Genomic DNA, 22,861 nt, shown 5'->3' on the forward strand with positions numbered 1-22,861 from the left:
TTAATCTACAGTGCAGGTGGGTCTCCAACAGGCTGGGTGAGAAAAGGTATGAGACCTAGCCACCACCGCCTGGTCTGATTCTTAAGTGCCTGGCTCAGGGTTGCAAGCAGAGCTAGGTGCCTCCCACCAGTCTCGACTGTGGAAGAGGGGTTGGTTGTAGGACACACAGACGCCTCTCATCGTCTGCCATTGTAACACCCACAGACCCCCGGTCCTCGCTGAGCAGGCTCGAACCAGGGAACTCTGGAGCTTAGTGCGGGGGGGTGGGTGTGTCTCAAACAAGCGGCCTGCGGGGTTATTTTCTGCAGCTCCCCGCAGGCCCCCCTCCCCCAGCGTTTACCTAGAGCAGCTCTGGCCCAGCGTGCACCACAGGCAGGGCAGGCTCCCTGCCCCTGCGCCGTTCCAGGAAGCAGCCAGGACCTGGGGGTGGTGGGTCACAGGGGTCTGCGTGTTGCCCTGGCCGCTCCTCTAGGTACCTCCCCCGAAGCTCCCATTGGCCACGGTTCCCTGTTCCTGGCCAATGGGAGCTTCGAGGGAAGGTACCTGGAGGAGTAGCCAGGGCAACGCATAGACCCCTGTGCCCCCTGCCCCAGGTTCCGGCTGCTTCCTGGAGCAGCGTGGGGCAGGGCAGGCAGCCTGCCCTGCCCCCGGTGCACACCAGCCTGGACCCACACCCCCCTGCACCCCAACCCTCTGACGCATGCCACACCCCAACCTCCTGAGCCCCCTGACCCACCCCAACCTCCTGATGCACCCTGTGCCCCTGGGGGCAGTGAGGGGGTGGGTATTTTGGGGAAGGGGTGGGGCCTCATGGAAGAGATAGAGTGGGGGGGTGATCAGTGGTGTGACCCTCGTGGGCATTTGAGTTTGAGACCCCCTCGCTTAGTGCATGAGCTAAAAGCCAAATGGGTATTTATAGCAGACTCCTTAATCTCTTAAGTGATCTCGCTGGGGCAGAACACCACAGCCTAGCTCAGGTGTAGCTCCCTGCTTAGCAGGCGTTTGTGAATCCTATTTCTTCCCAGTCATTGTATAGGCACCTAACCAAGGCTTATATCCCAGCGATTTGCTAGGCACTTAAGCTGTAAGTGTTTTGACACAACTTTAATGTGAATCTAGCCCAAAGTGTGTTCTGTGCCACCTCCTTCCCCAGTTCTAAAAACAGAGTTAGGTGCACTTCCTGAAGGCCAAGGATTGTGGCATTAGGGTCATAAAACCACAGGCTGGAGCAGGGGCTTTTCCAACTACAGTCTTGCAAGTACTGTGCTTCTCCCAGAAGCACCAAGCCAGCCCCTTAAAGCCGTTTTTCCAACCTGGAGTTGAGCCTGGATGATGCTCGCATGCAGGTGTGGTCAGGTCACATCTCTGGGATTGTTAATAGATGGGCATGTAGGCTAGGAAACAAAGTCACACTAGGACTCAGTTGTTGGGCAGCCTCAGGACTTTAAATTTAAAGAGGCAGCAGCTATTTAGACTAGTCAGAGTCCCTATCTGCAATGCTGAAGTCACCACCTTCAGACCCCTTCCGAAGTGGCAAGCGGTATCTTGATCTGGAAACTTTAGTACAGTTAGTAGGAGTTTGAGGATGGGAGGCTAAAAGACCATAGTTTGATTCACTTTATTTCTATAACTTTCCACAGATCTTCAGAAACCTTAAAAAAGCAAATTAATCCAAACAAAATATGCTGAGGTTCAGTTTTCTGGCAAGTTTGATGTTGGTGTAAATAACCCACTTCAAATGCAAGTATACTAAAGTAAATGTTAATCTGCTTGCAATTAATTGTTAGAAAGATTAGTCAAAGAGGCACTTTAGAGGGGTGCATTTAGGTTTTTGTTGTTGGGGGTTATATAGAGGAACATCTTAGAGTAAGTGCTGGGGGGGAAGGCAATTACTACAGTTAAAGGTACAGTTAGTTTGGTACATACATGCTATAATCTGAGGGCATCTAGACCATTGCTTTTTTGATCAAGGTTTGCCTGCTCCAAGAAGTTTCCAGTTCAAGTGTTTGTGAAAGTTACACTTCAAGCCTACAACTATGTCAGACTCAGTATTTGTGTGTGTCTTAGGGCACCTGCCAAAGCCAGCCATCATGGACTGCACTTTACAGAAGTCTGCTACTTCACGTATTTCAACTTAAAACACTGCATTATACGCCATGGACCTGGTGTGAATTCAGAAGCCAGCTTCACACTGTATAAACAGCAGAGTGCTTACAGGTATATTCCAGTAACGAAGCTGTGCAAAAGTTGTCATAACATCTTATCGCTCCAAACACAAAATCAACATAGCTGCCTTTTTCAACCGTACCTGAATAAGAAGTGAACCTCTCCCTCAGTGCATGCAAGCAGCCATTACCTTGCTCTCTGCTAAGGGAATTAAATGAACCACCATCAAAAAAAAAGTTGAAAGTAACTAAAATGGAGACACCACTGTTTATTTCCATTCCCCCCATTACACTATTAAAGAAAATGAATATATCTTAATCTACAAGAACTGCATTATTGTTCAAATTTGGGAATGCAGCATTGTCAAATATTGACTATTTTATTACTATGATTAATACAAAAAAGAATTGTTTAATAAAGAAAATCAGATCTAGCCAGATTGTCTGTTGTTGAAAACAGTACGTCGTGAGTCAGCACTTTTGTTGACTTCATACCAAAGACCCTGATTAAGATATTTGCCTTTTTAAATTAATTCTGAACATTTCAATAGGTGGCTCAGTCACTTAATGGCATGGGAGCTGCCCTCAGGTTTCTTAGGCTACCAGGGCATCCTGGAAGTGAAGTGTGAGAGTCAACGATTTTCTCCTTAATATTGGGAAATTTGTAACAGCATAATGCTAGTTGGCAAGGTGGCAGCTCATCTTGCCAGATGGATAAGCTCTAGGACAGCAATAGTGATCATGTGGAACAGAGGAAGGAAGCCTCATGTTTGTGGATGCAGATCCTCAAAACCCATCTGATCAGGTTCAGCAAGTGAGAAAGCCACTCAAATCCTGTGGGGCACCCAACCACCACCTAAATACACCTTGCAAACCAGACAGGAAGCAGATCTTCATGGCATAGGGTCCATGAATGTGCCAAATGCATTGCTATAGAAGTGCAGTATCTCATTTTCAGTGCGTGTTTAGCAACAATACCTGTACATTATATACAGCAACACACAAGGACAGATTTGTTGCTCCCGATCCTTGCTTTTTAAAGACAATGAAAAAAAGCTTGTTAAAAACCAGACTCCGGGCTTATAAATAGTGCAGAGAATGCAAATGCCAAGAAAACAATGCCTCCTATGATTGTCACTGAAAGACAAAAAAGAAAAAAGTTAGATGTTGTACAGGTAAAAATAGTTTTAAAACAAGTTAAATTCACTTCTACCATGCCTCATGAGGGGTCCATTTTCATGGACTTGACTTCCACAGTTCAGAGGTTATTTAAACTGCCTGAACAAGAAGTTATTTCTGGCTCATGCAGCACCCTGCCAAGGTCTCTCTTTTGTCATCCTACTGTCCAGCTGCACTGATGTAAATAAGGATAAATTTTGATCCTTAAAATGAAACTTGGTTTTAACTCTAATATACATAAGCCAGAATAAAATGTAGCCTGCTCCCCCAGAATTGAGAAGTTTTGGCTGAGAGGAGCAAGAAAAAAAAAAAAAAAAAAAACAAAACAAACAGACACCAAACACAACCCTACTTTACTCTACATTAAGGCAAAGGTGCAGTCACAAAGAGCAAATGTTGATGAGCACCACTAGCACAGTTCTCCAGATTATACCAACACCAAAAATCTGACTTCAGAAACATTACAACTACAACTCCAGTGACCAGAGAAATTGTATCATGATGTTTCTCAGCAGCATCATAAGTCACTATTTGCTAATGAGATACTAACATTTCCTTGGCCAGTGTAAACAGAGGACTATCTCAGTTTCACAAATATAGTGTTTACTTTTAAAATGTGTGCACGTTATTGCTGCAGAAATGAATTTTCTTGGTGTCTTGTACCTTTTCCGGGGGCAAGAAAATAAGACTAATTACATTTGGAACAAGCTGTGGCCTGCTTCCAAGATGGGCATATCCCTGTTAGTCAAAAATATTATAGAAACACCCTCTATGCACAGCTGATACTCTGAAAAAGTAGTACATGTACAATAGCTCTAAAAAAGGTTGAGAGAGAGCTGGGATTTTCTGATAGCCTAACCTCCTTAATCCCCCTCCTTAGACCCAGTCTAAACTCCTAGAGGGTAGAATCCCTGCTGCTGTTTGCCAGACAGCATACTTTGCGTTTCTTAGATGCTTAAGGTTTTCTTCCACCTCCATACCCCAGGAGGTGAATTATGCGCCTCATCTTAATTTACTTTTAAACCCTGATACTGGAATTCAGTACCTACCTGAAACTCAAATCACAGTAAGAAAAGACTTGTTATATTACCAAACATGATTACGATTGAGCTCCTGGACTGAGCTCCTCCATAGCGCCAACAACACTACGCTGCAAGGAATGCACAATCTTAGCTTGGCTGGTTCTACTTGCGGTGGCACGTAGGCTATGTGTGCAGTGAAAAGTAGGCTGTGTCCACACTGTGGTGTGTAGCTCCGCATGTCGTGGATAGACTCTGGCAACAGGGAGGCAGTGTGAAAACAGCAGCAATGGGAGCGGCACTGCTTGGGCGAGTAGAGAACCATGTAGGGTACATACCACATGGTTCAAGTGTGTCTTCACTTTACTCCCCTACGCCATGCTTCACCATGTACAGTGCTATTTATACCCATGCTGGGGGAACAAGCCATGTATGTATTCTATCTGCTGCTGGAAGAAGTGTGCGGTGTAGATATACCTTGAGAGCTCTCCAGTGCAGAAGGTGCAGTCATGTGAAAATCAGAGGATCAAGTCTTCAGAGGAAGAGGGCGAAGTGGAAGTGAAGTCCTAAAGGCAGCTATAAAAGCCTCCGGTGAGTTTCACAGTGTGACAATCAAAACTTAAGTTAAACACACTGATTTAAGCTCCTTCACATACCTTCTTTAGCATTAAAAACCACTGCCTTTAACCGCACCTCAAGTGTGCATACCATCATTTTCATTCTGATGGTCCCTGAAGCCAGCTAGAGTTATGTTCAGTATTTCTTTTTTCAGTTAGAATGAGATTTCACTTACCAGTCCTAACAGAAATTTTTTGTGCTATCATCCTTCCTCCAATAACTGCTAACCCAGTGCATAGACAGTGTCCCACTGTTCCTCCCACTGCCACACCATAGGGATCCTATGCAAACACAAAAACGATCAACATTAGCACAGTTGAAACCCTACAAGGCTCAAACAGCAGTCTACCAGGAAAAAAAATTATGCTTTCCTAGTTTGCTGCAAGGCAAGGTTACCCCCAGAGAATATCATCAACCCTCCTGAGGGGTTTTGCATGGCTCAACAGCAGTTGTTTCCTACTGAGGAACAATCACAAAAGAAAAAAAGACTTAAAATCTGATAAATCAGGAGAAGCCTATTATGGCACTTTTCGACCATCTTTAAGTGGTTTAACACACACAACCAGAATTCACTTTGTTTACCCACCACTGAAAAGCAGCCACCTCTAGGGTGGAGGCTGACAGCTGGCTAGAAGCAAAGCAACACTACACAATTAGAAGAACACTAACTCAAAAGTTAAGAAATGTCAAACTGAAACTGTAAAGAGGAACTTTTGGTAGTCAGAGCGCATGCTAGTTACCAGAAGTATTTTGTCAAGGTCCACAAGGCCAGTGCACCTACTCTAAAGAGGCCACCCAAAGAAGTATGATATCAGAGGGACTAGGACTGGAAATACAGGTACCAAGTTTTAGCCTAGATGGAAATTGTTATTCTATTCTAGGTTTACCAGAATAGTCACAACCATAACATCACCGGATGAAGTTTTCGACTGCATAAAACCACGTTACAAAGTTGAAGGCTTTAGAGCTATTATTTTTGTTAAAAAGATTACTAGAAGGGAAAATAAAAAAAGACATGACAATTGCTCTGCTATAGAGAATAAACACGGCAGTAACTGTTACATAGCTTCTCAAGGTACTCTCCCCTTCTGTCTTACCTTCTTACAGTAGTCGGGAATATAATTAACAATCCTAGACTGTTTTAACACCAAAAATGACTTGGGGAAATCTTCAAAAGGCAAAAGTAGCAGCTGGGTGCCTAATTGTCATTTGTACTTTTGAAACTTTTTGTACTTCCTCTAGGAAAGAAAGGTGTTAGATCTCTCAACAGAAGGAAAAAGAAATGACAGTATTTCTTCCCTACAAGGAATGCTTGGGGAGGGGAAGAGGAGAGAGTCTCTAGAAAGCAAAGAGAAGAAAAAGTCTATTCAGGGAAACATCAGACCCAGAAGGGGAGTAGATTGCGACTGGCTAGGCAAGGAGACGAGAACAAGGATCCATGGAGATGTAGAAAGCAACTGATGGGACAAGGAGCCCAGAGAGGGGGAGACATGTACAGGCTAGGCAAGGGAGAACTGGATTGGGATGAGGAGCCATGGGTGCAGAAGAGACAAGACAGGGAAAGGATGGAGGGGACAAGGCAAAAAGGGGTCACATTTGGGGGGAGGGAACGGGCAAAAGAACACATTCCCCTCCACAGACTGGAATGGAACCCAAAATTCCTGAGTCTCACCAGTCCTCTGCTGTCAGCAAATCTGTGAAACCCTCTGGCAAAATGTATTTCATATGCAGCTAGTGCTGGTACACAGAAGATGACAACCTACTACTGCTATCAGTTAGTTATTCTGCTAGCTCAAGTGGTAGAGGTTTGTGTGGTTGATCTAAAGGCTCCAACCCTGCTGATGACCCACGAGGGTGTCAATGTCATGCTACATGATGGAATTTATTTTTTCCCAGTTTGTTTTTAAAACCTAGGAAACTGAACATAAAAATTACTTTTACAATACATTAAGTTCCAGAGTTGAGCATTCAAAAGTTAGGAATGCCAAACTTCAGGTTGCCTGAGATACCTTAATTCACCATTATGATTATTTTGACAGGTTTCAGAGAAGCAGCCGTGTTAGTCTGTATTCGCAAAAAGAAAAGGAGTACTTGTGGCACCTTAGAGACTAACGAATTTATCTGAGCATAAGCTTTCATGAGCTACAGCTCACTTCATACATAGTTAATCTAGTTACATGATCACAGGATGCCTGCCTCCTTCAGTGCCCGGAATAGATAGGGTTCACTTAAGGAGGGGCTACTCAATATTTTGTTTTCTCCTCATTGTTCAAATACTATTTGAACATATCTGAATACATATTTGAACAATCCACACTATTCAAACCCTGGTCTGATGACAGAATTATTAATTTTCTCATGTGTTTCTCTCTGGCACTCATCACTATGGTATTGGAGTCCTTCACAAACATTAATTGACTTACCCCCGCAACACCCCTGTGAGGGAGGAACTATGAGGCCGTGTGTGTGTAAGGTCAAAAGCATCCACTAATTTTGGGTGTCCAACTTGATACTTCCCAACACCTGATTAAACTTAGCATTATATAGCACTTTACATGTTCAAACCATAGCTCCCATTGGACTTTAGTTGCAGTTGTGAGCACTCAGCACTTCTGCAAATCAGAATCCAGGGTCTCAAGATGAGTACCTGGAAAGTTAGAAACACAATTAGTGACCACCTATGAAAAGTTTTGTTTAAGCAATTTGTCCAGCATCACACAGGCACTCTGTGCAGAGGCAGGGATAGAACCAAATCTTCCAGGAAATCACCAAATTGCTTTAACCACAAGACCTTCCTTTCTCTTCTGGCAGTCCCCTGCCTCATTCACTATACATCTTCCAACTTCTGCAACAAAGGAAGCAAGGGTCTCAAGACAACAGCTTCCTCCACTACACAAGCTTGAAGATCTTGGGAGTCTCAAATTGGACACCAAATATTCATGGTTACTTCTGATCTTAAACTTTTTGTCTCATAGGGATGTTGTAAAGATAGTCAGGGTTTGTGAAATACTCGTCTCCAGGGCAGTTCCATCCTGTGCACTGAAAGGCCAGGGTCCTGTGGAAAAATAGTGTGTAATAATGTAATTAAATACTATCCTAATGCATATACACAAAGAGGCCAAATTAAGGTTGCACGCACCACCTTTGTTCTGGTAGTTCCTACCACCTTCTGAGTGCTTGATTTTGCAAGCATAATGTTTGTGTGTGTGTAATAAGAATATATAATAGAAAAGAGAAACGCAGCATGTATGAACCTATCTAGAAAGATTATCTTTCCCTCTCCATTTCCAACAGGCCAGAAGCTTACCTGGATTCCCCTTCTCATTGTCTTTCTTGCTTTAGCAGCACTGTTGATGTCCATCGATAGAAATAGCATTTCAATGCTTATTTTTCAAAGCAGCTTACAATTAATGGTGGTACATCTAATAAGATAATGCATTTTGGATTCTAAGAAACAATCAGCTTTTAACAGTTTTAAGGATTGATCAAATTACAAGTTCCTCTTTAAAGCTATAAATAGTTTTAATAGCAATATCTGCTTAGCCTGACGTTTTTGAAAAGAAAAGGAGTACTTGTGGCACCTTAGAGACTAACGAATTTATTAGAGCATAAGCTTTCGTGAGCTACAGCTCACTTCATCGGATGCATTTGGTGGAAAAAAAAAAAAAAAAAGAGATTTATATACACACGCACACAGAGAACATGAAACAATGGGTTTATCATACACACTGTAAGGAGAGTGATCACTTAAGATAAGCCATCACCAGCAGCAGGGGGGGGAAAAAGGAGGAAAACCTTTCATGGTGACAAACAAGGTAGGCTAATTCCAGCAGTTAACAAGAATATCAGAGGAACAGTCGGGGGTGGGGTGGGGGGGAGAAATAACATGGGGAAATAGTTTTACTTTGTGTAATGACTCATCCATTCCCAGTCTCTATTCAAGTCTAAGTTAATTGTATCCAGTTTGCAAATTAATTCCAATTCAGCAGTCTCTCGTTGGAGTCTGTGTTTGAAGTTTTTTTTGTTGAAGGATAGCCACTCTTAGGTCTGTAATGGAGTGTTCTCCAACTGGTTTTTGAATGTTATAATTCTTGACGTCTGATTTGTGTCCATTCATTCTTTTACGTAGAGACTGTCCAGTTTGGCCAATGTACATGGCAGAGGGGCATTGCTGGCACATGATGGCATATATCACATTGGTAGATGCGCAGGTGAAGGAGCCTCTGATAGTGTGGCTGATGTGATTAGGCCCTATGATGGTGTCCCCTGAATAGATATGTGGACAGAGTTGGCAACGGGCTTTGTTGCAAGGATAGGTTCCTGGGTTAGTGGTTCTGTTGTGTGGTTGCTGGTGAGTATTTGCTTCAGGTTGGGGGGCTGTCTGTAAGCAAGGACTGGCCTGTCTCCCAAGATCGGTGAGAGTGATGGGTCGTCCTTCAGGATAGGTTGTAGATCCTTGATGATGCGTTGGAGAGGTTTTAGTTGGGGGCTGAAGGTGATGGCTAGTGGCGTTCTGTTATTTTCTTTGTTGGGCCTGTCCTGTAATAGGTGACTTCTGGGTACTCTTCTGGCTCTGTCAATCTGTTTCTTCACTTCAGCAGGTGGGTATTGTAGTTGTAGGAATGCATGATAGAGATCTTGTAGGTGTTTGTCTCTGTCTGAGGGGTTGGAGCAAATGCGGTTATATCGTAGAGCTTGGCTGTAGACAAAGGATCGAGTGGTATGATCTGGATGAAAGCTAGAGGCATGTAGGTAGGAATAGCGGTCAGTAGGTTTCTGATATAGGGTGGTGTTTATGTGACCATCACTTATTAGCACCGTAGTGTCCAGGAAGTGGATCTCGTGTGGACTGGTCCAGGCTGAGGTTGATGGTGGGATGGAAATTGTTGAAATCATGGTGGAATTCCTCAAGAGCTTCTTTTCCATGGGTCCAGATGATGAAGATGTCATCAATGTAGCGCAAGTAGAGTAGGGGCATTAGGGGACGAGAGCTGAGGAAGCGTTGTTCTAATTCAGCCATAAAAATGGTCACATAAACACCACCCTATATCAGAAACCTACTGACCGCTATTCCTACCTACATGCCTCTAGCTTTCATCCAGATCATACCACTCGATCCATTGTCTACAGCCAAGCGCTACAATATAACCGCATTTGCTCCAACCCCTCAGACAGAGGCAAACACCAACAAAATCTCTATCATGCATTCCTACAACTACAATACCCACCTGCTGAAGTGAAGGAACAGATTGACAGAGCCAGAAGAGTACCCAGAAGTCACCTACTACAGGACAGGCCCAACAAAGAAAAGAACAGAACGCCACTAGCCATCACCTTCAGCCCCCAACTAAAACCTCTCCAACGCATCATCAAGGATCTACAACCTATCCTGAAGGACGACCCATCACTCTCACAGATCTTGGGAGACAGGCCAGTCCTTGCTTACAGACAGCCCCCCAACCTGAAGCAAATACTCACCAGCAACCACACACCACACAACAGAACCACTAACCCAGGAACCTATCCTTGCAACAAAGCCCGTTGCCAACTCTTTCCACATATCTATTCAGGGGACACCATCATAGGGCCTAATCACATCAGCCACACTATCAGAGGCTCCTTCACCTGCGTATCTACCAATGTGATATATGCCATCATGTGCCAGCAATGCCCCTCTGCCATGTACATTGGCCAAACTGGACAGTCTCTACGTAAAAGAATGAATGGACACAAATCAGACGTCAAGAATCATAACTTTCAAAAACCAGTTGGAGAACACTTCAATCTCTCTAGTCACTCGATCACAGACCTAAGAGTGGCTATCCTTCAACAAAAAAGCTTCAACAACAGACTCCAACGAGAGACTGCTGAATTGGAATTAATTTGCAAACTGGATACAATTAACTTAGGCTTGAATAGAGACTGGGAATGGATGAGTCATTACACAAAGTAAAACTATTTCCCCATGAAGAAAAAGGAGTACTTGTGGCACCTTAGAGACTAACAAATTTATTAGAGCATAAGCTTTCGTGAGCTACTGTAGCTCACGAAAGCTTATGCTCTAATAAATTTGTTAGTCTCTAAGGTGCCACAAGTACTCCTTTTCTTTTTGCGAATACAGACTAACACGGCTGCTACTCCGAAACCTATTTCCCCATGGTATTTCTCCCCCCCACCCCACCCCGCACTGTTCCTCTGATATTCTTGTTAACTGCTGGAATTAGCCTACCTGCTTGTCACCATGGAAGGTTTTCCTCCTTTCCCCCCCCTGCTGCTGGTGATGGCTTATCTTAAGTGATCACTCTCCTTACAGTGTGTATGATAAACCCATTGTTTCATGTTCTCTCTCTCTCTGTGTGTGTGTGTGTGTGTGTGTGTGTGTGTGTGTGTGTGTGTGTGTGTGTGTGTGTGTGTGTGTGTGTGTGTGTGTGTGTGTGTGTGTGTGTGTGTGTATCTCTCCTCTGTTTTTCCACCAAATGCATCCGATGAAGTGAGCTGTAGCTCACGAAAGCTTATGCTCTAATAAATTTGTTAATCTCTAAGGTGCCACAAGTACTCCTTTTCTTTTTGCGAATACAGACTAACACGGCTGCTACTCTGAAACCATTTCTGAAAAGGTTTCTTAAATGATTGTCACGTTGTTCCATGCAATAACCATCTCTTATACTGTACAGCTGAAGAGAGAAACAGCTTTTTCTGAAATGACACTTGCAGTCCTAAACCATGCAGCAAACAATATAACTGTATCTTTAGAGGGAGTCTGTAACAGCAATAGCACCTTAAGTATTGAGGATGCACAGAAATAACCACACTGCCTTCAGATTCATGCCTCCATATGCTCCCAACATTAATTGGATATATCTAATAAACTACAAGGAAGAATCTGATGTGCTGATGAAGGATATACCATCTGCCTCTCCACCTCATCCGCTGCCAATATTAAAAACAGGACAAAAGAACAGTGGGCATTTTGCATCAATCACACTCACCTCTCTTGCTGCCAGAACTATTGTTGTCAATTGAGACCGATCACCCCATTCTGCTACAAACGTTAAAGTAAAAGCTTGAACAAAAATTGGAGAAATAAAATGCAGCCACTTCTTCTGAGGTATATTTGTGCCTGTCCCTGTTTCCACATCTCCTGGCCCATTTAACAGTTTCGTTCTCTGGAACTGGAAACGAAAACAAGAAATCCATCAGAAGAACTGAAATATTATCCAAATATCCCAATGCAAATACTGCTCAAATGTAAACCCAATAATTTAATATCCAGGACAGTTAGACTTTGAACAATACACTTAGCTGTTGAATATAACATACTGCCTACCACCCAAGGTTACCTACAATTTATATATCTACACTTACTCTTTTCCTCCAAGTTACTGTCTGCCTCAAAGCTGTGCAACTGCACATTTAGACAATCCAAATATTTAGCTCCTACTACAAATGTGCGAAGTAGGCAGAAACATAGGACAAGCATTTTAAAGCAGGAAAAATAGTTTATTTTAGAAAATGATACATAATGAGTTATGCTATTTTTAATTATATTGAGAAGAAACTGATTGCATTATTATGGTGATAAACGGTGGTGGGAAAGGGGAAGACAGTAAAATTAGTGACAAGAAATAAAACTAACGCTCCAGATAAATTGTATTAACTGTATTCCTTACAGCTGCAGTATTCTGCTTAAGTTACATTCAGAAGGACACCTGCAGCAACACTAGCTTCAGTATTACTCTACCTAACGGTTATAAAAAAAAAAAAGCAGCAGCAATGGTAGGTGTCAACACTCTGGCTGGCAAAGCCCAAGGTGAAAGAGATACATATTTCAAGCATGAATTCTATGAAGAGGTAATTCAGTTCTCTCTCCCACCTCAAAATGCAGACATACAGCTGAGAATTACAGCCAGCTGTTAAAACAGTCTTCAGGAAATTAGCAGAGAGGGCATTCTGTTATGTGGTCCCATGGTGAAGAGGGACATTTCTGTCTGTTTTCATGCTATCGTTAACCACACATTTGTTGCATCAGACTCTTAATACACACGTATTCCACTGAGCAATCCGCATGCCCGCTCTTCCTTAATTGTGCAACTTTAACTGGCCTAACTGTTTCATTAGTCATCACTTCTAGGTACTTTATGACTTACTTCTTCATCTTTTTTCTTGATTTCTGCTTGAACTTCTTCCAGCTCCTCCTGACCCTCATCTGGGCTCATCTTCAAGCCTTCCCGAAGCATTCTGATGCCAAAAATTGCAAACAGTGCAGTTGATGCATAGTATGTGTACACTCGGGGGATAACTGTGGTGGCATAGCCAAATAAAACTGAAAGAAAATAAGTTATATTATATGTTAAATAATACCAAGATGACCATTGATATTGTTACTATTTGTAAGTGCTGCTCCTTAGCAAAGTTAACTGTTCAGAGACCTATTACAGAACATTAAAAACACTTTGTTTTCCTGTATTCTGAACTACAGAGCACCGTGTTGGTGGCTATGGTAAATTGCTATGACAGCAGCCTTTGGAGCTGCTCTAACTTACACTGAGGGCAGCACCAGCCCAGAATCCCAGAGATGTCTAAAGTTACCTTCCCCTCCCAGATCCTGGCTACTTTTTCTGAGTACTGCACAGAAAAAGCATCACAGAACCTGGCCCTTAATCTCATTTACACCTACAGAGCAGTATGTAAGCAAAAGTCCAAGAGAGTCCAATTTATATCAATATACATGTTGGGCCCTCTTTCTTCAACTAAAGAATGGAGTTATAAGATCCCATTGCATTTACTTTGAAAGGCATAAAATTTAATACTAGAAGGGACGACAAAAAAAAGCTGGTAGCTCTTAAAGCTATATAGAAAAGAATCACTAACAAATCCTGCATACCTGCTGCATTCATTTTCACTTTGATTAAGATTTAAGAATGACAGACTATATACATACATTTAATCAGTAAATTCTGAGAAAGGCAGCAAAGAGTTCTAACCTGATAAGCATGTCATCAGTCCTAAGGCAAGCATGGCACCAGCCATTACAGTCAAACGATTATAACGCATTGCCATGATGGCTGCAATAAAGAAGGTCTTATCCCCCAGCTCTGACACAATGATGACTGATATGGCAGCCACAAAAGCATGAATAAACCCCAAGTTAGTTTTATCAGCAGATTCTTCATTGATGAGATGAACTGGAGGAACTGGCGTGGGCCATTTCTGTAAAAGAAGAAAATGATTGCTTAAGATTGAACATTTAACTCCCAAAAGAATTCAACTCTAGTTTTCTCCTACTGCAAACCATTATGATCCAATACCTTTTATTAGAATATTTTCAAGCAGGATTATTGAAGTTTTCCTTCCATCAGAATCTTTTAACTACGACTGACTACCACCCATCTGGGACTATAGTGATCAGTCATTAACCTATGATATCCTGCTATCATTAATAATGAAATACCTTTGTACAGATTATATTACTTAGGTACAGCGATCACTATCACAGTAAATGGAAGGTACACTCAAGTCACTGCAATACTGCAATTTACAATACATGGCTCTTCCTAATATTTTGGCAGATCAGTGAAGCAAGCAGTTTTCGGGTTACTGTATTACATCTAATACTTGTGCTACAATACTATGGACACTTAATTTTGGACACTTAAGGGTAAAGCTTCTTAACGTTTAAGCACAATCAGGTATAGCTTTCTTCTCTTCCTTCCAAAATTCTATTATCTACGCCATAGTGAAGTTTGATACAAATGTTATTTTACTGCCATCATAAGTGCACTGCCCTATTTTTGAAAAGCATAAAGAGGTTTCTAGTGAGCTCATGCACACTATTTATCTCCCTTGTGAAGATCATTTGAGATCTCTAATAAAAGAAATCTGAATTTTGCAAAAAGAAAGATATAGAGCCAGAACATAAAAGTTAAAACATACAGTGAAGTAAATAAAAAGTTGTTCACATTTCAGCAAAAAGCTGAAAAAAAAAGCATGACAGACTACACTACATTTAATAAATAAAAGTGGTTAATCATCTTTTCCAGAACCAAGTCTTTCTAATCTCCCTTAAAATCCTGCACACAGCCATTTACATTTAAAGCTCATGCTTCACACTATAGGGACTAAAAAGCACACATTACTGATACTTTCACCAACTGGTTGGCAGCTAGAATCAGCCGACCGAACCAAGAACAGTGAAGTTATCTAAACAAGTTTGAATGTTACAACATTGAAGACATTAATCCTAATTTTCAGAACTGAAAGATTAAAAGCTAGTAATGAGTTTCAATTTAAGACAAGTTATGTCAAGACGACCTGGAGAAGTCAGTTCCCCGTTCACTAGCATGTAAGCAAACAAGCTGTCATCAGATTAATGCTTTCAGACTGAGGGTACGACTTCACTACCCGCATCGATCGGGGATTGATTTATCGCGTCTCGTCTAGATGCAATAAATCGATCCTCAAATTGACGCCTGTACTCCACCTCGGCAGGAGAAGTAAGTGGAGTCAATGGGGGAGCCACAGCAGTCGACTCACCGCCGTGAGGACGGCCAGGTAAGTTGAACTAAGATACTTCAGCTACGTGAATAGCATAGCTGAAGTTGCGCATCTTAGTTTGAAATGCCCCCCTCCCTCCAGCGTAGCCCACGCCTAAGTTATCTTACTTTTTGTGGTCATGTTTTGCTGTTCATTTTATCAAATGCCAAATCCCCAGCTCAATGTCCCATGTTTTTGGTAGACCAATTTCTAGCAAATAAAATACCACCTTGTATTTATCCCTCCGTTCCAGCCTACAGGCTCCTTTGTTGCATCCCATGATCATCCCATTCTGGAGTTTCAGCCATCCATTGTCAATTCTTACAGAAAGAGCTATAGCAGAAATAGTCCCAACACTCAAGGGAACTATGGTGAACATAAAGTACCTAATTCTTTAGAATGATGCATTAACAAATTTAACTTGAAGATCAAGATTAAGGAGTCAAGTTTTGTTGGCTAAAGGTTCAAGTTTCTTGCATACTGTTTCGCTCTTTGCATACTGTACGTGCCTCCGCCTGTCAGCCCCACATACCAATGAATATGAAGTCAACAACTGGAGGTGGAGACAAGGAGCAAAGTGAAATTTTTCTGGAGTTAAAGAAAACGTTTACCAGCAACATACTTAGCATTATTTAGATTGCTATAATGTCCAAAATATACTAGACACTTCCTAAACACTGCCCTCAAGACAGTCCAGTTCAAGGTATTTAGGGAGATTTTCAGAGGCACAAATAGGAGTTAGGCGCCTAACTGCTCTTTGTGCCATTGAAAGTCTCCCCTTTCATCAGTAAATGTTGACAAACCTAACAATTTATATCCCTGTACAGATTCAGGTGTTCCTTAAGGACAGATTAGCTTTACCTCGATAACCTATTCCTTATTAGGCACCAAGATTCCCGTAAGAGCTGCTTTAAAAAAACACAAAACAAAACACTGCTGTTGAGCCAGATGGAAATTATTATCTTTCCATTTCTGAAAGCATTACTGTATAGTCAGAGAGACTTTATATGTCTGGGAAAGAATAAGAGAACAGATGATTGTGATAACAAGCCACGACTGAAGGTCTGGGTCTGAAGTGACTCCTCAACAAGCTGTAGATGAAATCTTCATTAGCTCTTGCAGGCCTTTGGGGAAAGTTAAATAGTTGGGGGAAGGGGCTGGCTTTAAACTTTATTAGGCTAGGAATACAATAAAGACAGTATTTTTCCATTCATGTTTCATTCCTCACTAGCACTTATCCCTGTCTTCCCAATCTCTTCACCTCTATCCACTTTGCTGCCTCAACTGTTTTCCTCTTGCAGTTTGATCTTGCTCCTTCCCTTCCTCTCTGCATTTTAGCCTACACCGCTCATGTTCTCTCTGCTTCCCTCTTTCTTCTGCCCTCACAGTGTCAAGTATGGAAATACTAAGTGGCTTCTATAGTTCCTCCTAAATCACATGGTCAAAGTGTTACAGCAGCATTCCCTAACGTGGGAACTCACTAAGGAGTACTGTGCTTGATTAATTGATGATCGGTATTAAGCGATGCAGAACACCTGGAATAAACATGACACATTTCAATAGTTAAAGCATAAGACGCTGGTACGTTTGCATGAATGACTTCGTCTTTGTTGTTCATTTGTAGCCATTGGAGCTTTGCTTCAGCACACATGCTGGGATCTAGTTAACCAGCCCCTCCCTTCAGCCAGGTGAGCCAGAGCCATTCTTTATTCAGAGAGGAACAAAATCCACTTTTAATTCAGTTCTGTGCACAGGGTATCAATTTAAAATTGCACAATCCTCTCTATCCATTGCCGGACTCCCCACTGCCGCCGATGGCAGGTTTTCAGAAAGGCCAAGGGAATACAGCCCTTTACGCTGCAATTAAGTTTAATTACGTGTTATTAGTTAGGTATTCTGTAAATCAAGGCTAGCTTGGAAGCCATATGGGGCTAAACGCCTTTTCCTTCAAGTTAAAGCTTGGATGCTGCAGAAGCACCCTAGGTCACATACCCAAGAGCGCTCAGCAGGCGGGGGAGGCGACGCCAAACCACGGCAGGCTGGAGACACCCGACACTCACCCCCAGCCCACCCCGAACTCATCCACCCCCGGCCCGGTGCTGTGCGACAGGCGGCCCCAAGTCTCCCCAGCCAGCCCCGCCCAGGACGCTGCCGTAGGGCTCCGGTCTCCGGGCACCGAGGAGAGGGAGCCGGGGGCACCCTCACCCCACCCACACGGCCCCCGCCTCACCTCGGCCCGGGCCGGATCGAGCCCCTGCACCGCGGGCTGCGGCTGCTGCTGCTGGGGCGGCGCCGGCGGCTCCTTGTTCCTGCCGGTCTCTTCCTCCAGGGCGGCGCGCAGCCCGGCGGGCGCGGCCAGGAGCATCAGGAAGAGCAGCGCGGCGGCCCGGCAGGACGCTCGGCCCCGCGCTGCCTCCGGGCCCCGCCGGCCGCCCCCCGGCTCCATCCCGGCCTGCGACTCGCGGAGCGGCCCCGGCTCGACCTGACCCCGCAGCGGAAACCTAGCGGCGCCGCGCCATGGCCGCTCCCGGGCGAGGACGGGCCGATCCCCGCAGCCGCCTCAACCGCCGCCCGCCACCGCGTCCCAGCGCGCGGGTGGGTGGGGGGGGGGGGGAGGGCAGGAAGCGCTCACACAGAAGCGCCGCCTCCAGCGCGCCGAGCAACCGAACCCGCGCCCACCGCTCCGCTGCGCCCCGGATTGGCTGCGATCGCCCTCACCGACGTGAGAGCGCGGAGCTGACAGGTTAGGCTGAGCCACGCTGCTCCCCTCCCCGGCTAAGGAGGACCCGGCCTTGTCTGAGACGTGCGATCTTGTGACACCCCGATGTCCCGCCCCCTTCCTCCAGTGCCCGCCTGGGGAAGCGTCACGTGTCCTTCCCCTGAGCCTGCGGCCCTAGCAACGCGCTGCCCGGCCCCTTGTGCCCCGTGCCAAGGGAGGGGGAGGGGCGGAAGAGCGAGGCTCCTGAGCGCCGGCAGCCGCCGCGCGGCGCGTTGCAGCGCCTGGCGCGGGGCCCGCGGCGCTGTCTCCGTCTCGCTGGGCGGGCCGTGCGGGCGGAGAGCGGCCGGGGGAGGAAGCCGGCTTTGTAGGGAGCGAGACGCCCCCGCTCAAGGCAGCGCATGGCCCCGCTGCAGGTGCCGCTCCACGTGGCTAGGGCGAGCTGGCTCCATAGCTCGGGGGTTAGGACATTGCGCTCACAAGGCCAAGCTGCCTGAGCAGCGCTTTCTGGCTGGGGCTCTTAGTGGCTCCCTGACTGACCCTCGCTCCCTTCCCTCTTTCCTCACTGGTTGCCCCCCACACTTGCAGGGGGCGGGGAGGAGTCAACGGGTGTCCATGGCCCGGCAGCTGCAGCCAGTACCACCAAGGGACCAGCCAGGAGCTTTCATAGAATATCAAGGTTGGAAGGGACCTCAGGAGGTCATCTAGTCCAACCCCTGCTCAAAGCAGGACCAATCTCCAATTTTTGTCCCAGATCCCTAAATGGCCCCCTCAAGGATTGAACTCACAACCCTGGCTTTAGCAGGCCAATGCTCAAACCACTGAGCTATTCCTCTGCCCTGCCGGAGGCCTTAGGGTTAGCAGCATCCCAAACAACCAAGGCCAAATGCACTCCGTTTATAGGAATCGCTGATATAAGAATTAGCCACATACAGTGATCAAAACCACAGGGACAAAATCATACCTATACTAACCATGCTAAAATATTCCGAGTGTAAGAATCAAGCAATCCACTCATAAGGATCATTTTGGGGCAAACTGACTACTTGTAGTACAATAATCAAGTGCAATGACACGTAATAAGCCAACAGAGCTGTTTTGAATTTGATGACATCTTGCGTTACTAGGCCTGTAGCATGTCTCAAGTATAATCCCAGTGTAGAAATAAGATGTGCCATTTATGTGTGAGTCAACATGGCAGGAAAAAGAAAGATGCTTTTTGCAGATGAAAAATGCCACCTTCTGGAGTCATACAATAGTCTTCCCAAAACCTGTCTGCTTGGATGACAGGTATCTATCTATACAGTGAGTGGCTGAATGACTGGGATTGAAAGTTGGGCCAGGAAAGGAGAAAGGTTTTGCTACTTGTGGACAACTGCACAGCCCACGTGACAAAAGATGTAGCACTGAGGAATATCCAACCTGAATTTCCTCCTAAAGACTACAACTTCTATCCTTCAGCCATGTGATCAGGGAATTATCAGAACTGCCAAGTGGTACTTTCGCAAACAAATGGTTCTCAGGGTCAGCAGGTTTGTATAATTTTTGGTGGAGTCCAGAACAGGTCCAAGTCCTGCTGCCCCCCACACACACATACACCCCTGCCTAAGGCTCTGGGAGGGAGTTTGGGGTGCAGGCTCTGGGCTGGGGCAGGGTATTGGGATGCAGGAGGGGTATGGGGTGCAGGCTCTGGGAGAGAGTTTGGGTGTGGGAGGGGTGCGGGCTCTGGAAGGGGGTTTGGGTGCAGGCTCTGAGCTGGGACAGAAGGTTAGGGTGCGGGAGGGAGTGCAGGTGTGGGGCTGCCCCAGGGATGAGGAGTTTGGTGTGCAGCAGGCAGGCTGCCCTAGGGTTGGGGTAGGGGGCCACAGGGGAGGCTTCCCCCAGCCCTCCCTGGCACGACCCTCACCCAATCCCTCCCTGGGCTGTTGCTCAGGAGGTCCAGCCAGGATAAGCCCACACCACCACCACCACCACCACTCAGAGTTGCTGCCATACGCCTCCTCCCTCCACACGTGCAGCAGCCGCCTCAGCCTACCCCCGGTGCTGCTCCCTTGTAGCTGGCAGCGGCCAGTGAGGGAGTGCAGCACGGAGCTGCAGGGGGCAGCCGCCTGCTGCCCAGGTCAGGCAGAGACGCTCAGGGGTAGCAGGCGGGACCAGGGGATACTTGGAGGAGGTGCGCAGAGGTGGCAGGCGGGGCTGAGGGAGAGACCTGGCCCCGAACATTGGTGGAGCTGGGTCCCCCAGGCCCTGAATTTGATGGAGTCCAGGCACCATGGGCTCATGCAACTTGCCACCCCTGCACTGGGTGTTGCACCACATTGATGATGAGAACAGCAAAGCCACTGCTGTGGAAATTGCCAGGAAGATCAGTCTTTTAGATCAGTAGTTTTCAAAGTGTGGGTCGCGGAATGTAAGGCAGTGGGTTGCAGTAGCGCTGGTCAGCACCGCCGACCAGGCCATTAAAAGTCCCGTCGGCAGTGCTGCCCGGCTAAGGCACGTTAGTCCTTACTTGTTACGATACTGTGCTGTGCCCCAGAAGCAGCCAACAGCAGGTCCGGCTCCTAGGCGGGGGCGAGATAGCTCAGCACCTGCCCTGAGCACTGATTCTGCACTGGGGAGGTGGTGCCTGCAGGTGAGACCCACATGGAACCACTTGCATGCCTCCGCCTAGGACCCAGACCTGCTGCTGGCTTCTTCCAGGGCACAGCATGGTCCACAGTGCCAGGACAGGGAGGAAGCCTGCCTTAGCACCCCTGCTGCGCCGCTGACTGAGAGCCACCTGAGGTATGCCCACGCCCCAACCCTTTGCCCCAGCCTTTCCCACACTCCAAACCTTTCATCCCCAGCTCCGTTGGGTCAGAGGCATCAACACTTTTCTTCAACTGGGTTGCCAAAAAAAAAAAAAAAAGTTTGAAAACCACTGTTTTAGATGCCAGTCTAGTGCTTGCAAATGCCTAGACTGACATCAATGCTTGAACAATCTGCAATTGCTGAAAAAAAGGAAGTCTGGTCATACCCCCCATAGAGGAAGCAATTGTTGTTGATCCACCAAGAGAAGAGCGGATAGACATCAATGACAATGCTTTTGTTATACAACCTGTCTCTAATGAGGACACGGTGACTGAGGTCAGAGACCAGTTTGAAGTGAAACCTGAAAACGATGCAGAGGCAGACTCTGATGGTGATGAGCTAATCGGTCCAACCTTGACCCAGATGAAGGATGCGATGAAAACTTTGACAAATGGCCTATTATACAGGGGCTTCGATGCTTTTAACCTCCTACATCACATTGAAAAGGAAGTTAATAATGTTGTGGATTATGCAATGATCCAGGGAACACTGGACAAGTTTGTAATCAGTGACCGTGCCACTTCATTGTGCATTCTCACTGCCAGACGTGCCACTCTGGTGACAGATGGTGACACTAAAATAAATATTAATGAGTCAATACTGTTAATTTATATTTATGCTACAAAAGTCTGTGTAATGCACTTTCATATGTTTGTTGCAGTTTATATGAGAGATTTTAAAATTTGTATCTTTACCATAAGAGGTTATATAGTTCCACTAACTCACACTTTGTGTAAAATTGTAACATGCTGTACAGTATTAATAATTGCCTTGAATAAAAACACCAGCTAAATAATTGGATAATAATAAAAATAATTAATAGCCTGTTGCTCACTTAGAATGTTGGTATGGTTTTGTTCCATGTTGAGTATGTTTAAAGTCTAAATAACTTAATTATGGTAAATGAGATGTTTCTCAATTGAATAAAAAAAAAGCTAGTTTAAAAAAAGAACGGTCAATTCCATCCATTCTTTGCAATTCTGCATGTAAGAATCAACCACTTATAAGAATCAAATCATCCAGGACAGATGTGATTCTTATAAATGGAGTACATTGTGTGACGGGTTGGACCCCCGGGGGTGTCACCTGGTGTGGTGGGACACCACTGAGTCAGACTATTCTGACAGCCTGGGCGCCCTTTTAGCTGGTCTCGCTGGGCTAGGCTCTCCAGCCTTTTCCAGCCAACCACACAGACAGGGCCACACCCAGCTGCAGAGAGAGAGTCAGAGATCCGCTCTGAGAAGGCTCAGCTTAAGGGGCTTACCATAGCACTCAGATGTCTACCCACCTGTGGAGTACAAACCCAAAATTATATGGAATTCACCTCTTCCCTCAATGTGGAAGAGGGTATACACAACTTCTGCCCTCCCCCCACCCCCGTTAGAAATCACATAAACTGGGTTATATTGTAAACCAGAAATATATTTATTAACTATAACAGGTGTATTTTAAAGTAGTTAAGGAGGTAGCAGACAGAATAAGGCAGATTACTAAAAATAAAACAGAGCATGCAAACGAAGCTTAATACACTTAATACGTGCTGGTTGTATGTAAGTTCTCACCCTAAATATGGCTCTAATAATCTTCTTCACAGGCCAGACGCCCTTCCAGCCTGGGCCCAGTTGTAACCATGCCTCATTGGGTCACAAATGAGGATACCAAATTCAGGACGAACTGCTGAGAAATAAGGCAGATACATCCCAAAACTGGTGGCTAATCTCCCATAGGATACACCAAACTAGCAACAAAAGTAAACTTTTGTTTCACCACATTGGCTGACA

The 22,861-nt window shown here is 45.3% G+C and overlaps 1 protein-coding gene across 3 annotated transcripts; it reads right to left on the reverse strand.

The window, feature by feature from the left end:
• Positions 1–2,403: 2,403 nt before the first annotated feature.
• On the reverse strand, positions 2,404–18,549 carry TMEM165 (transmembrane protein 165). 3 transcript variants are annotated; one of them, XM_038400500.2, is made up of 6 exons: positions 17,745–18,549; positions 13,966–14,191; positions 13,129–13,304; positions 11,971–12,153; positions 5,157–5,262; positions 2,404–3,302 (listed from the first exon to the last, which is right to left on the reverse strand). In XM_038400500.2, exons 1-6 carry the CDS (start codon positions 17,958–17,960, stop codon positions 3,226–3,228), a joined length of 984 nt encoding a protein of 327 aa, XP_038256428.1. In that variant the 5' UTR covers positions 17,961–18,549; the 3' UTR covers positions 2,404–3,225. The 3 variants fall into 3 exon arrangements, with proteins under 3 accessions (XP_038256428.1, XP_043369738.1, XP_043369737.1); XM_043513803.1 differs by lacking the exon at positions 5,157–5,262 and having other exon boundaries at positions 17,745–18,129; XM_043513802.1 differs by lacking the exons at positions 2,404–3,302; positions 5,157–5,262 and adding an exon at positions 5,269–8,328 and having other exon boundaries at positions 17,745–18,129.
• Positions 18,550–22,861: the final 4,312 nt, after the last annotated feature.

Source organism: Dermochelys coriacea, chromosome 4 (genome assembly GCF_009764565.3).
Source record: "Dermochelys coriacea isolate rDerCor1 chromosome 4, rDerCor1.pri.v4, whole genome shotgun sequence".
NCBI lineage: Eukaryota > Metazoa > Chordata > Testudines > Dermochelyidae > Dermochelys > Dermochelys coriacea.